General features: G+C 35.7%; 1 protein-coding gene across 7 annotated transcripts in view; it reads right to left on the bottom strand.

Annotated features, from left to right (window-relative positions):
- HNRNPC (heterogeneous nuclear ribonucleoprotein C) overlaps positions 1-13,996 on the bottom strand; it is a 47,800-nt gene that overhangs the window by 21,485 nt on the left and 12,319 nt on the right. For all 7 annotated transcript variants that reach the window (XM_074234930.1, XM_074234932.1, XM_074234927.1 and 4 more), the window contains one exon: positions 1,102-1,375. In XM_074234930.1, the coding sequence (XP_074091031.1) occupies positions 1,102-1,342 (241 nt within the window). In that variant the 5' untranslated portion in view covers positions 1,343-1,375. The remainder of the gene's footprint in view (positions 1-1,101; positions 1,376-13,996) is intronic.

The raw sequence follows: 13,996 nt of genomic DNA, 5'->3' as shown, positions 1-13,996 counted from the left end.
CAAGGGGGTTAAAAATACCATGTAATGAAAAAAAAAGTGTCTTGGTAAAATCAGTTACCCCCCAATTTTTCAACAGTATAGCAGTCTTCAAAAGGGCATTTATTAAGTAGTTGGAATACATGGGATCTCCTTCATCATGGAAGAAAATTTGATTAAAAAAAATCAAAGCAATGTTTGAGCAATTTGATATTTTTATTCTAAACGAGACCTTCAGCTGTAACTAAAAGAGCAAAAATTCATTTTTTTAACATCATTAGAAAAATATTTTTGGCGAAGACTACCAAATCTCTTTAAATCATTACTGCCCATTACTGGCCTTATCTAGAAGGTCAATTAATCCTATGCAGACAGGAGTAATTTTAAAATATATGCTTGAATGTGTTTAAATAACCTCCTTAATCTAAGCACCCTAAGTTTTTAAACTGAGGGAAGGACCTTCCAGTAAAACCTCTAATTAAAGTTGGTGGAAACTACCTGTAGACAACTATTCTCGGGGCTTCCTTCCTCTTTTAAAGATAACCTACAACATAGATATATATTGCCTCACATCCGGGCAAACCTCATCTGGCCACTGGACAGATAGCTAGCTATGAAGTAGAAAGAGAGAGCAGTGACTAAGTGCAACACTCCCCTTAAATACAATGGACAAACATCTTCAACAAACATCTTCAACATACAGAATTCGGTAACATCCTTAGCAATTTAAAATTAGAACTTTCTAAGAAATTGAGCATATATAGTGAGATTCATTCTCCAAACAAGAAGTTTTTTATTTTGTGCAATTTTATGGGTCTCTGTGATAGTTTGAACATTATGAAATTCAAGCAAACTTAAAAAAAGAAATAACTTGGCCCATTTTTTTTCTTTACCAGGCTTGTCATTTGAGATTTTACAATCTCTACTACAAATTAAAATAAATGAGGTCACTCTACTACATTAATAATCTATTCCCTCCTTCTACTGACTTACCTATGATCTCAGGTCATTAGATAAATTTATGATGTACACCATAGTAATTTCACACTGACTTGCACTAATGAATGAATATATTTTATAAGTATTCGAAGATCAATTAAAAATTTTCTGTCGATTACAACTTACCGAGAACCTGGCCAGCAATCATTCTGCCATCCTCTCCTGCCACAGCAGCTCGGGCATTTCGCTCATTAACATATTGAACAAAGGCAAAGCCCTTATGAACAGAGCAGCCCACGATCTTGCCATACTTCGAGAAGATGGCTTCAACATCAGTCTTCTTAACAACCAGAGTGTTGAGATTCCCAATGAAGACACGGGAGTTCATGGAACGGGGGTCAGTCTTGTTGGTGACATTGCTGGCCATGGTGTTTGATGGAAAGGGTCAAACAGCCACAAGCTATCAAATCAGGAAGGAAAATAATTATTCAGGTGAACAATTTTTTTAAAAGCCCTAAAATAATACTTTCTATCCTGAAGGATTTAATATTTTACTCCTAATGCCAGTGAGTACTTCCTTAAAAGAATTCTAGTAAAATAAGATCACGAACAGTTATCAAACCATGTACAAAAAACCCTGTTTATCCCAAGATCAGTAGACTCCCTACCAGACTGCCCACCAAAACAAAACAAAAAAAAACTTAATTCTTACTTGGCTTGTGGACATTATATGTAAGCTTCTTTTTCTATTTTAAACGTCTCAAACTAGACTCAGTTCCCTAAAGTTCTTTTAGACAAATTACCAATTTGTCCATAACTCCTTAAAACTATCTTTGTAATTTCCTTGATCAATCAATACTAACCTAACTTGTTCTCTATAGTTTCAAAAAATTCTACCTTAGTATATGCTGTTTCTCTAAATACAGAAATTCCCAGGCCTACCCCAAGAAGTCCCAGATTTCCTTCCAAGGATGAATGCCCATAATATAACTGAACACTATTCATAAGATTTCTATTTATATACAATCAGCTTGTATAACACACTATAGATATCATGTAGTAATCAGCATGTCCCCATCAAGGTCAATTCTTTGTAAACTTCAGCGACTATTTCTTATCCTATCTATAAAGAGCCTAATACATATACATGCATAGGACAACTTGATAAAATATTTGATGATGATGATGATAAACTAGCTAGCTGAACCCTGCATAAATTAAAGGAAAATAAAACTAAGGAAATACAAATTCCTTTAAACTAATGATTCCTTTAGTCAACTTCATTTAATATGAGCCCACACTAATAGTCCATACATACAGGTTAGCTTTTGTAAAAATTTGGAAATGTAAATCTATCAACATCCTGAAGCCTGTCCCATGGTAGTTGAGGGAATAAATTATCAAGATTCCATTATTTAAAAATATTCAAATCTTTTCAGTATTTTGTAACTAAGCCATTTTAAATCCTAATAATAAATCCTGCTCTATACACAACAGTTTTACATACAAATTCTTTAATTATATGTGCCAAAGAACCTCAAAGACTGGGGGAGTATCTGATTTCTACCTTGCCTCAAAATTTCTAATGACTAAATAAAATGATTTTTTAAAATCACATTTGATAAATTACTACCATTGTTAAAAAGTCAGTCTAGCCTGTGCCATCTAAACTTTCTTAAAACATTCTTTCGTTTAAATTAAGCATCTTGATACTAAAAAGAACTTATTTACAAAAATGGGAACTGAACTACTTTGGTTAACTGCCAATTGTATTGGATACCCATACCACTTCATATTGAGAACTGTCTGGTATAAGAAATTAAGGTAAAACTATGTCAAATCATTGTCATGAGATCTCTATTAAAGAATACTTATATATTTACCTATGTAAAGAGAACTAAAATTAATTCTCTACACTTATGAAAAACACCAACTAGAGCTATGCTACAATTCCATTCACCAAAAAGAATAATTAATCTTCTACACAATATTTGAATGAGACAATGAAGACAGAAGAATCAAGTTTTTAATATACAATCAGCAGGTTTTCTCAATTTCCTTCACAAATAAACCTTGAATTTAATGGTAAAATGTAAGATGGCATCCAAAAAGATATCCTGATTACCTAGCTGGTGTGGCCTTAGGCAAGCCACTTAACCCCATTTGCCTTGCAAAAAAAAACCCTAAAAATAAGATATCCTAAGGGGCAACTAGGTGACACAGTGGATAGAGTACTGACCCTGGAGTGTGGAAGACCTGAGTTCAAATCGGACCTCTGACACTTAATAACCTAGCTATGAAACCATGAGCAAGTCACTTAATCCCATTGCACTGTAAAAAAAAAAAAAGAAAAAGAAAAAAAGAACCAAAAAGATATCCTGGAAACATAACCTATTAAAACTTGAACTGATGTTTATTATAGTCAACAAAAATTGAGGGGGTTAAAGAAATGGTTCAAAAAAATTACATTGGGGCAGCTAGGTGGCGAAGTGGATAGAGCACCAGCCCTGGAGTCAGGAGTAGCTAAATTCAAATCCGACCTCAAACACTTAATAATTACCTAGCTGTGTGACCTTGGGCAAGCCACTTAACCCCATTTGCCTTGCCAAAAAAAAAAATCTAAAAAAAAATTACATTAAATGGAAAGAAAAACAAATATTCTACTACAATACTGTTTAAAGACAGTAAGCTTGAAACAAGAAATATTTCATTATTTAAATGTGTATCCTCCAAAAACTAGGAGTGTCTCCTTATATAATAAATGCTCAATAAATGCTTGTAAACCTTACAGAAATAACTAAACCAATTCATTTGTTAAAGAAAAAATCTAGTCAAAGAATGTGACACAATTTCAGTATGGGACATCATTGCTTTTAAAGGGATTATAAGCAGAAAACTATTTCATAATCTGACTACTTAAATATCCATCCTCCCCAACCCAACTCTGACCTTTGCCTCTTCTATTCAATATTCAGTAGGAAATTAATCAAAATTATTTACCATCTGTCTTCCTGGAGATCCCAAAACTAGTGTCATTCATTACTTTCAAAAGTTGCTCAAACCATCATAGCAACCCATTATTTTTCCAGACCCTAGAGTTGCCATTGGATTCATGACTTAAAATTAGAGCTGGAAATGCCTCTTCTCAACTACAGTCTACATATATTATCATGAGGCATTATGCTTCCTTAAAGTGACACCTGAGAACAAATGGGTGAAATAATATGCTTGAAAGACACTACTGGGGCAGCTAGGTGGTGCAGAGGATAGAGCACCGGCTCTGGAGTCAGGAGGACCTAAGTTCAAATCTGGCCTCAGACACGTATTACCTAGCTGTGACACAGCTGTGTGGCCTTGGGCAAGCCACTTAAACCCACTGCCTAGCAAAAAACTAAAAAAAACAAAAACAAAACTACTGGCCAACATGAACAAATATGCCAAACAGCCTACCTGTTTACCAACCTGGTCCTACCTGAAACTACAAAATCAGATTTTAATCATTTCAATTTGAAAAATAAATTATTTACAAATTCATCTATTTTGAACCACTGATTTAACATTAAAGAGTTAAGAAAGGTTTGGCTCTCAAACATTTTAGACTCCTATTTTAATAGGAGTCATAAGACAAAGACAAATCTGAAGACCGAAAAAGGGAAAGCAGGATGCTTTACAAAGTCCACAATGTATTTCAATAGCTGCAAAGATAACATGGGGAAAATATAGTTCCTTGGATCTACAATACTGAATTAAAATTTCATTCAGAATTTAGTATTCTTGCCAGAATGTAGAAAAATTGAATTTTCTTTTAAATTTCTGCCAATCCTATTATATCACCATAAATACATAGAATATAAGGCAAAAAAAAAAACCCACTAATTGCTCATTTGTGTTTTTTTTAGGTTTTTGCAAGGCAAATAGGGTTAAGTTGCCTCATTTGTGCTTTTTGAAAGCAAAGATTGTATTATGGACTGGACTAAAAAAATTTATCAATATAACAAACCATAACACCTGGATTTCTCAAGTATCTTCAAAGAATGTCATTCTAAATAATTTTCAGATAACCAAATCTAAATTCTAAAGTGCTACTAAATTAAATGAACTTTAAAACAAATCTTTCAAAAATGTCAATCCTCACTGACTTCCCCTTAACATTTTCATGATGACTCAGGACCATCATCATAAACCTATTTTTTGCATGAAACCCTTATGGGATAGGTATTAGGCTATTTATCATTGCCACAAAAATTGCTGTGTCTTACTCGGTTTTTTCACCATCACTGTCAGGCACTGACAAATTTGTTCATCTCCCAAAACAAGTTACCATTTTTGTTTAGGATGTAGAATGAGAAAAAAATACTTTAGATGCAACATACTGAACTCACCCTTTGGGAATTCACTTAAACCATTGCCTTGCAAAAAGCAAAAGGGAATGAAATTTGACAGTCATGAATTTTGTGATATATTGTTAACACCTCAAAAACCTTCTGTTCCTTCAGGTTATCAACTTTGTAGTACATAGCTGTGAGTGGATATAGCTGGGGTTGCAAAACTAAAGGAATTTTTACTGTATTTTTGTTTCTTTAAACCTACTATAAAAAATAATTACCGGGGGAAGCTAGGTAGCACAGTGGATATAGAGCACTGGCCCTGAAGTCAATAGTACCTGAGTTCAAACCTGGCTATGTGGTCTTGGGTAAGCCACTTAACCCCATTGCCTTCCAAAAAAAAAAAAAAACACTAAAAAAATACCTAATTTTTTTCTTTATACCTGTGTACACAAAGGACACTCAGTTCTAATCAATCCACTCTCAAATAACTTCTGGATCATCTCAAAGAGTTATCGTATTTTTATTCAGAAAATTTATATACTGTTTCCTCCCCCCATTAGATGAAGATCCTAAGAGCAATGATATTGTTTTTTCTTTTTTTTTCTTAGGTTTCTGCAAGGCAATGGGGTAAAGTTGGCTTGACCAAGACCACACACACAGCCAAATAATGCTTGTCTGAGGCCGGATTTGAACTCAGGTACTCCTGACTACAGGGCAGGTGCTCTATCCACTGCTCCACCAAGTCGTCCCTTTTTTCCTTTTTCTATCCACAAGGCTTAGCAAAGTAGTTCTCATTGCTCAACAAATGCTGGTTAACTGCCTTCTTTGGAGACTATTTGTTCTGCACATTAACCCAGTTGCTTCTTCCCTATTTGTTCCTACTTGCCATCTGTGACTTTTAGTCCCTTCCTGACACCAGTCTTCTCCCTATGTGGTCTCCTTTAGAATGGAGACTAAATATTCCTTTTGGGCAGGGACTGTCGAGATTACTTTTTGTATTCAGACAACCAAGTACAAAATAAGCATTTTATAAATTGTTTTTCACTCCTTTTTTCACTAGAAAGTTTCTTTCAGAATGAAACAGAATACAATGTGCTTTCTGTTGTTAAAAATTTTTTAAAAGTTGTTACAGATAAGTTTTTGTCTTGGGACTTGTCAACAGGATTCATGAGTTGGGTTGGTACTGTGGATTTATCTGTATTATTTCTTGTGCTTGTCTGAAAGCATGGAACTTTTTGTTATTTGCCATGTGGGATCCAACAAGTCTACAATACAATAACAGAAGCTTACTCATGCTTAGCTGTCACATAGCCTAACTCCTGATTTCAACAAAGTGAGATATTTCCTAAACTTTAAAGCAGTTATGCCCCTTTTCATTAATAACAGAAACAGAACTAGTCCTGGTGAAAGCAAACAGTAAAGGCATGTCAGAAGAACATGGCAGAAATCAATGAAAAAATATTCAATTTTTAAAATACTTCTAAGGTGATAAAAAAATCAGAACATAATGCTCTGACTGGATTCTGATAATAATAAAATATGAGCAATGAAATTAGATAACACTCGAAAGAAAATGCCTGTAAGAGGTGCCATTTTAAGTCTATATAAATCAAAATGGATTCATAAGTTCTTTTAGAGGCAAATAAATGAATTACAAGAGTTGATTTTAGAATAACTGTTTAACATATGAAGATATTATAGTGAATCTACTCATTATCAACATAAACAAAATGACCAGAAAGCAGGAAAAATGTTATGGTGGTCCTGGGTTAAATTCCACCTCTATTAATACTACCTAGTAGGGGCATTAAGGTGGCACAGTGGGGCCAGCTAGGTGGCGCAATGGATAGAGTACTGGCACTGGAATAAGGAGGACCTGAATTCAAATATGGTTCTCAGACACATGATAACTGCCTAGCTGTGAAACCTTAGGCAAGTCACTTAACCCATTACTGTGCAAAACCCCAAAATAATAATAATAATAATAATAATAATAATAATTATGATACTACCTATTTTAGTGAAGTCTTTTAACATTCCAAGTCTCCATTTCTGCAAAATCAGTATGAGACCAAAACTATTTTCATAATAATAACAAATTATTTGTCAATTAGAAGTTTTGCCTTTTCCAACTACAGTTCTAATATCACATTTGTAAATATCTGAGCAAAACCTAATTGGAATTTATTTTTCAGAGTTATAAAGGGACCTGAGACCAAAACTGTGGGTTAAAACAAAATTAATGCTTCAAAACCAAATAAAAATTCAATTAATTAGCACCCCTCCAACCTGAGATAAACAATACAGACATTCCAAAATAGGGGGGGAAAAAGGAATCAAAATGATGCAACTCTAACCTATTTGGTAAAAGTCAGTACAAAAATGGAAGAGTTAAACACTGCCTCAGTTAACACCCATTTCACCTCTGTGACAAGTGGAAAGACAAGATGGCAACTAAGAGTAAAGCTAGTTTAGGATTTAAACTCATTTACAAAATTTCATGGTGGAAAGATGAAGATTATGAGGTAACATCAAAATCTACCTTAGTGGAACGTGATTTTTTTTCTATTTTCAACACTAGCATAGTGCCTTAGCATATAGTAAACATCTAAGGAAAAAATTCATTTTAATATTTATAACAAATACTTTTTCTATTAACAATTGCATCAGAATCTATGCTATTAAATTCTAAAATAAATTTATGACAAATTTTATTTTACATAAAAAATTAATTATTGAACCATGTCCTTTTCATTTCTACAAAAAAGGTCTATGTACAAAAGAACTGAAGGAATTCTGAATTAAAATGTAGAAAGGAAATAATTTCAAATATTAATTCTGAATTAATTTTGAAAACATATATTTCCAAATATATCCTTCATCTAACCTGTTAAACCCCTTTTAACAAAAATAATACAAAAATATAAAAAAAATTTAACAAAAATAATAAGTTCAGGAAAACCAATATAAATCTCATTAAGATCTATTATAGTCTCCATTTTTGCAGAACAAGTAAGGAGGAGCATTTTCTCAACTTCTGGCTATGGTTAAGCCTGATCATTAACAACAACTTTTTTTCATCATACAAAAGAACTATCCAATGTGACCCAATATGATGATTTTATGTGACCCACCTGTGGATTTATTAAATGTTTTAGTAAACAAGCTATCACATAGCTCTCACTAAAATAGGAAATCAGTATATAGTCATTCAATATTCTATAGTAAACATCTTTAAAATTATTCAGACTGAATGAAAAGTAAAAAGGCAAAAAACAGTTAAGTAAATGATGTACTTGAAAGGAGTATTGAAAATTCAGAATAATCTAAATGCTTAGTTTTTAGGAGATATTCCTATTTGCTAATGGCATTAAGATTGGGATACTGTAGCACCTCCTATATGGAACAGTGTTAAAAAGTTTTACTATCCATACAGAGAAAAAGATGGATGAAAAACACTTATAATGTATATATTGTTAAGACAATCCACAGAGCATTTATCATTTCATATTAAACACTGTAGATGGACATATACAAAATTGTTCCACTTTTGAAGACTCCCAAGTTTTTTCCTTGGGGAAAAAAGGTTAAAAAAAAAACACTATTCCAATAATGCTTCATGTCTGTGAATCAGAATATAACAATTTCCAGGACAATGAATCACTCCATGAATCACCCAAAGAAAGATAGAGTAAATAAATGGACATAAAAGAATTGTGGGCAAAAAAAATAAAGAATATTGCCCCTAAAGTCACTAGAATACGGAATTCCCAAAATATTTATGGGAGTACATGGACTACAATTACAAAATGAAAAGGCAAAGATAGACCTATACCATCCAGTGATTAGACTAGGGATGGATTACTAGTTCACTGCTAGCTAAATGTGAAAGAACTTCAGCCTCCCAGAGGCAGACCCAGGATGCTGGGAGCCACTGCCACATGGGAGTGTCCTGAGCTATGCCATGGGAGCACTGGGCACAAATTGGGGGAATGGGGAGGGGAATGCCTCTGCCAGAGAGAGCAAATGAAGCCCAGCCCTCAGGGCACACAGAGAGCAGCATGGCCAGCAAAGCTGAGTTCTAGGAAACAGAAGCAGGTGAAGCCAGTAAGCAGAAGCCCCCAGGGCATGAGCCCATTGAAGATAGGGAGGTGAGTGAAGACAGACTGCAGAGCTGTCCTAGAACCCTGGAACAGGACACTGGGGATCTGATCACATTCAGATTCTGATCAGAGTCTAGGCCCCCCATAGAACAGCAGGGTCCCCCCCCACCTCAGCCCCGTGGCAGAGGGGGGGGCACATATGGAGGGAGGACAGAGCTTCACACACTGAGACCTTGTGGGAGTGTCCCAAAAGCTCAGGAAGCACCCCAAAAACAGGCTCAGGCTGGGAAAATGAGCAGAGAAACAAGAGGAACACCATTGAGAAATATTTTGCATATGAGCCCAAGAAGGATCAAAATAGTCTGAAGATGAGAAACACAAGCTCCTGCATCCAATGACTCCAAGAAAAAAACAGCAAGTGGGCTCAGGCTATGATAGAGCTCAAAAAAAGACTGAAAAGTCAAATGAGGGAGTTAGAAGAAAAACTGGGAAAAGAAATGAGAGATGCAGGAAAAACATGAAATCCAAAAAAATGCTGAAGAAAATAGCATGCTAAAAAACTAGCATAGGTCAAATGGATAAAACAGTTCAAAAAATTAGTGAGAAGAATGCTTTAAAAAGCAAAATTGGCCAGATGGAAAAAGAGATAAGAAAGCTCCCTGAAGAAAACAAATCCTTCAGACAAAGAATAGAACTCAGGGGGACTGATGAAGTTACTAAAAATAAGGACTACACTTCAAAACCAAAAGAATGAAAAATTAGAAGAAACTGTGAAACATCTCATTGAAAAAAACAACTGATATGGAAAACAGATTTAGGAAAGATAATTTAAAAATTATTGGAATACCTGAAAGTCATGATCAGGAAAAGACCCTTGACATCACTTTCAAAGAGGAAAATTGGCCTGATATCCTGGAAGCAGAGGGCAAAATCGAAATGGAGAGAATCCACAGATCCCCCTGAGAAAGAGATCCCAAAAAACCAACCCCCAGGAATATTATAGCTAAGTTCCAGAACTCCCAAGTCAAAGAGAAAATATTACAAGCAGCCAGAAGGACAATTCAAATACCGTGGAGCTGCAATCAGGATCTCACAGGACTTAGCAGCAACTACATTAAAAGCTCCTAGGGCTTGGAATATAATATACTGGAAGGCAAAAGAGCTTAGAATGCAGCCAAGAATGAACTACCCAGCAAGGCTGAATGTCCTCTTCTTTCAATGAACCAGGAGAATTTCAAATGTTCCTGTTGGAATGGCCAGAGCTGAACAGAAGATTTGATCTTCAAATACAGGACTCAGGTGAAGCATAGAGATTGGAGAAGGGAAAAATATGAGGGACTTAATGATGATGAACTACATGTATTCCTGCATAGAAAAATGACACTGATAATACTCAAATGAACCTTCTCAATTAACAGAGCAGGTAGAAGGAGATTTTATAGATGAAGCACAGGAGAAAGCTGAATTTGAAGATAAAATATGGTGTAAAATGGAGTCAATAGAAAAAAAGGGAAATGTAATGGGAGAAAGAAAAAGGAGAGGGGGGAATAGGCCAAGATATTTCATATAATAAGATCATTTTTTTTTACAATGAGCTATTGCAATGATATGGAAAGGGGGAGGCAAGGGGGAATGAGGGAACCTTTGCTCTCATCAGAGGTGGCTAGGAGAGGAAAGAGCATATATACTCAATGGGGTATAGGCATCTGGAGTAAGGAGAGGGCAGGGGACAGAGGAATGGGGGGGGGGGCCTGTGAGTGATGGAAGAGGATGGACCATGGGAAGAGTGGTCAGGTATAACACATTTTCTTTTTTACTTCTTGCAAGGGGCTGGGATTGGATGGCCTGTCTGAGACCACAGGGCCAGGTGGATGCTGGGCCTAAGGGGTGGTATGGGGGCTCAGGGCCTCTTAGCCCCAGGGCCAGGGATCTGTCTGCTGTGCCACTCAGCTACCCTACAGCAGAATCAGAGTGAAAAGCAGAGAGAAAATATAGTACATGGTAGTGGAGAAATACGAAAAGAGGGACTTGCGATCAGCAATGGCAATGGTGGAAAAATACGGAAATAACTTTTGCAATGGATTTATCATAAAGAATGACAGTTGTTGGTATTGGAACTAAGACTCAAGCTCATTATTATTATTATTTGGGGGGGGGTGCAGGGCAAATGGGGCTGGGTGGCCTGCCTGGGGCCACATAGCAGGTTGATCATTGGGTGTCTGATGCCAGGATTTGGATGCTGGTGCTCCTGGCTCAAGGGCCAATGCTCTGTCTGCCACCCAGCCACCCCTACTATTATTACTATTTAATTTTATTTTGGTTATTTTTTTTCTTTTTGGTTTTTGCAGGGCAGTGGGGTTCCAGTGGCTTGCATGTCACACAGCTGGGTGATGGTTGGGTGTACTGTGCCGATCTAGGCTCGGGTGCTCATGGCTCCAGGGCTGGTGCTCCATCCATTGCACCACCTGGCCATACCTACAATTACTATTATTTTTTTATTTTAATTTTTTTTTCTCTCCCCTTTACTTCATCGCTCAAGCTAGTCTATATTTATGGGGGGGAGTATTTCATTTACTCTTAAACAAGAATATTTTATTAATGTATAAACATTTGTACAAAATGAGAATATTAAATAAAAAAGACAGTCTCAAAAGATAAAAAATAAATACAGATAGACTCTAAAAAAAACCCTAACTAATGAGGCAGCTAGTCAGGAGGACCTAAGTTCAAATCCGGTCTGAGACACTTAGTAATTACTTAACTGTGTGAACTTGGGCAAGTCACTTAACCTCATTGCCTTAAATAAATAAAAATTTTAAAGGAAAAAACCTAACTAGCAAATCTAGAATTGGGGTTTGCAGCAGGAAGGGGAGATGGGGAAAAAATTTGAAAACCATTTAGGTAATGGCTGAACAAATTGTTACATTTAAGCTAATAAAGACAAGAAAAATAACTTTCTTCAAATAATGACATTATCAATTAACAAGGATTTAATTTTACACAATTAGAAAGCATTCTGGTGTTGGGACTAACAGCACCTGGCTTCAAATCAAATACTGAAGTGAAACCAGGCCAACAGTCAGTTTACCCTCTGCAGCAGAGCTGAATAAAGTTCTTTATGAAAACCATCAAGTACAATAGAAATTTCATTAGAACCAATGAACATTAATTAGTAAGAAAACTCTTTACAAATTTCTATAATCAGAATTGACCAAAAATGTTAACAGGTTGCCTTATTATGCTATTAGAAGTATTTAAAGATTAAGATCATGTGATTCAGGGGCAGCTAGGTGGAGTAGTGGATAAAGCACTGACCTTGGTGTCATGAGTACCTGGGTTCAAATTTGGTCTCAGACACTTATTACCTAGCTGTGTGCTCTTGGGCAAGCCACTTAACCCCATCTGCCTTGCAAAAAAAAACCCTAAAAAAAACTGTTGGGAAAATTGAAGTTAAGATTAGACCACCACCTCAAACCCTATACCAAGAAAAGATCAAAATGGATACCGGAATTAGATATAAAACAGTATTATAAGCAAACTAGAAGATCAAGGAGTAGTTTACCTGTCAGATCTATGGAAAGGGGAGCATTTTATGACTAAGAGAGATGGAGAACATCACTAAAAGCAAACAAGATTTCAATTACATTAAATTAAAAAGCTTTTGCGCAGAAATGTAGTAAATCGGGAAACAATCTTTACATCCAGTATTTCTGTCAAAGGACTCTTTTCAAAAACATACAAAGAATGGAGTCAAATTACCAAAAAAATAAAAGCCATTCCCCAATTGACAAATGGACACAGGATATACAAAGGCAATTTACAGATGAGGAAATCAAAGTAATCCATAGACATGAAAATCACTACTTTAATTAGAGCAATGCAAATTACAACATCTCTGAGGTACACCTCACACCTCTCAGACTGGCCAATAAGACCAGAAAGGACAGTGATCAATGTTGGAAAGCATCTAGGACATCTGGGTCACTAAATGCATTGTTGGTGGAGCTGTGAACTCATCCAACCTTTCTGGAGAACAGTTTAGAACTGCACAAAGGGCAAAAAAATGTGCATACCCTTTGATCCAGCAATACTATTACTGGGTCTAGCTATACCCTGAAGAAATTATGAAAAAGGGTAAAAACATCACTTGCACAAAAATATTCATAGCAGCCCTGCTTGTGGTGGCAAAAAATTTGAAATTAATTATGTGTCCCTCAATTGGGCGGACAGGCTTATCAAACTGTGGTATATGTATGTTATGGAACACTATTACTCTATTAGAAATCAGAAGGGATGGGAATTCAAGGAAGCCTGAAAGGATTTGCATGAACTGATGCTGAGTGAGATGACCATAACCAGAAGAACATGGTACACCCTAACAGCAACATGGAGAAGATGATCAACATTGATGGACTTGCTCTTTCCAGTGTCAACAATCAGGGACAATTTTGGACTATCTGTAGTGGAGAATACCATCTGTATCCAGAGAACGAACTGTGGAGTTTGAACAAAGACCAAGAACTATTACCTTTAATTTGGAAAAAAAAGTTGTCTTGTTATATAATTTTGCTGTCTCTTATACTTTATTCTTCCTTAAGCACATGATTTCTCTCTCATCACAATCAAATGAAATCAATGTATGCCATGGAA

Source organism: Macrotis lagotis, chromosome 4 (genome assembly GCF_037893015.1).
Source record: "Macrotis lagotis isolate mMagLag1 chromosome 4, bilby.v1.9.chrom.fasta, whole genome shotgun sequence".
NCBI classification, from domain to species: domain Eukaryota; kingdom Metazoa; phylum Chordata; class Mammalia; order Peramelemorphia; family Peramelidae; genus Macrotis; species Macrotis lagotis.
Note: the sequence above shows the minus strand (reverse complement) of the source record. Positions and strands in the feature narration are given on the sequence as shown.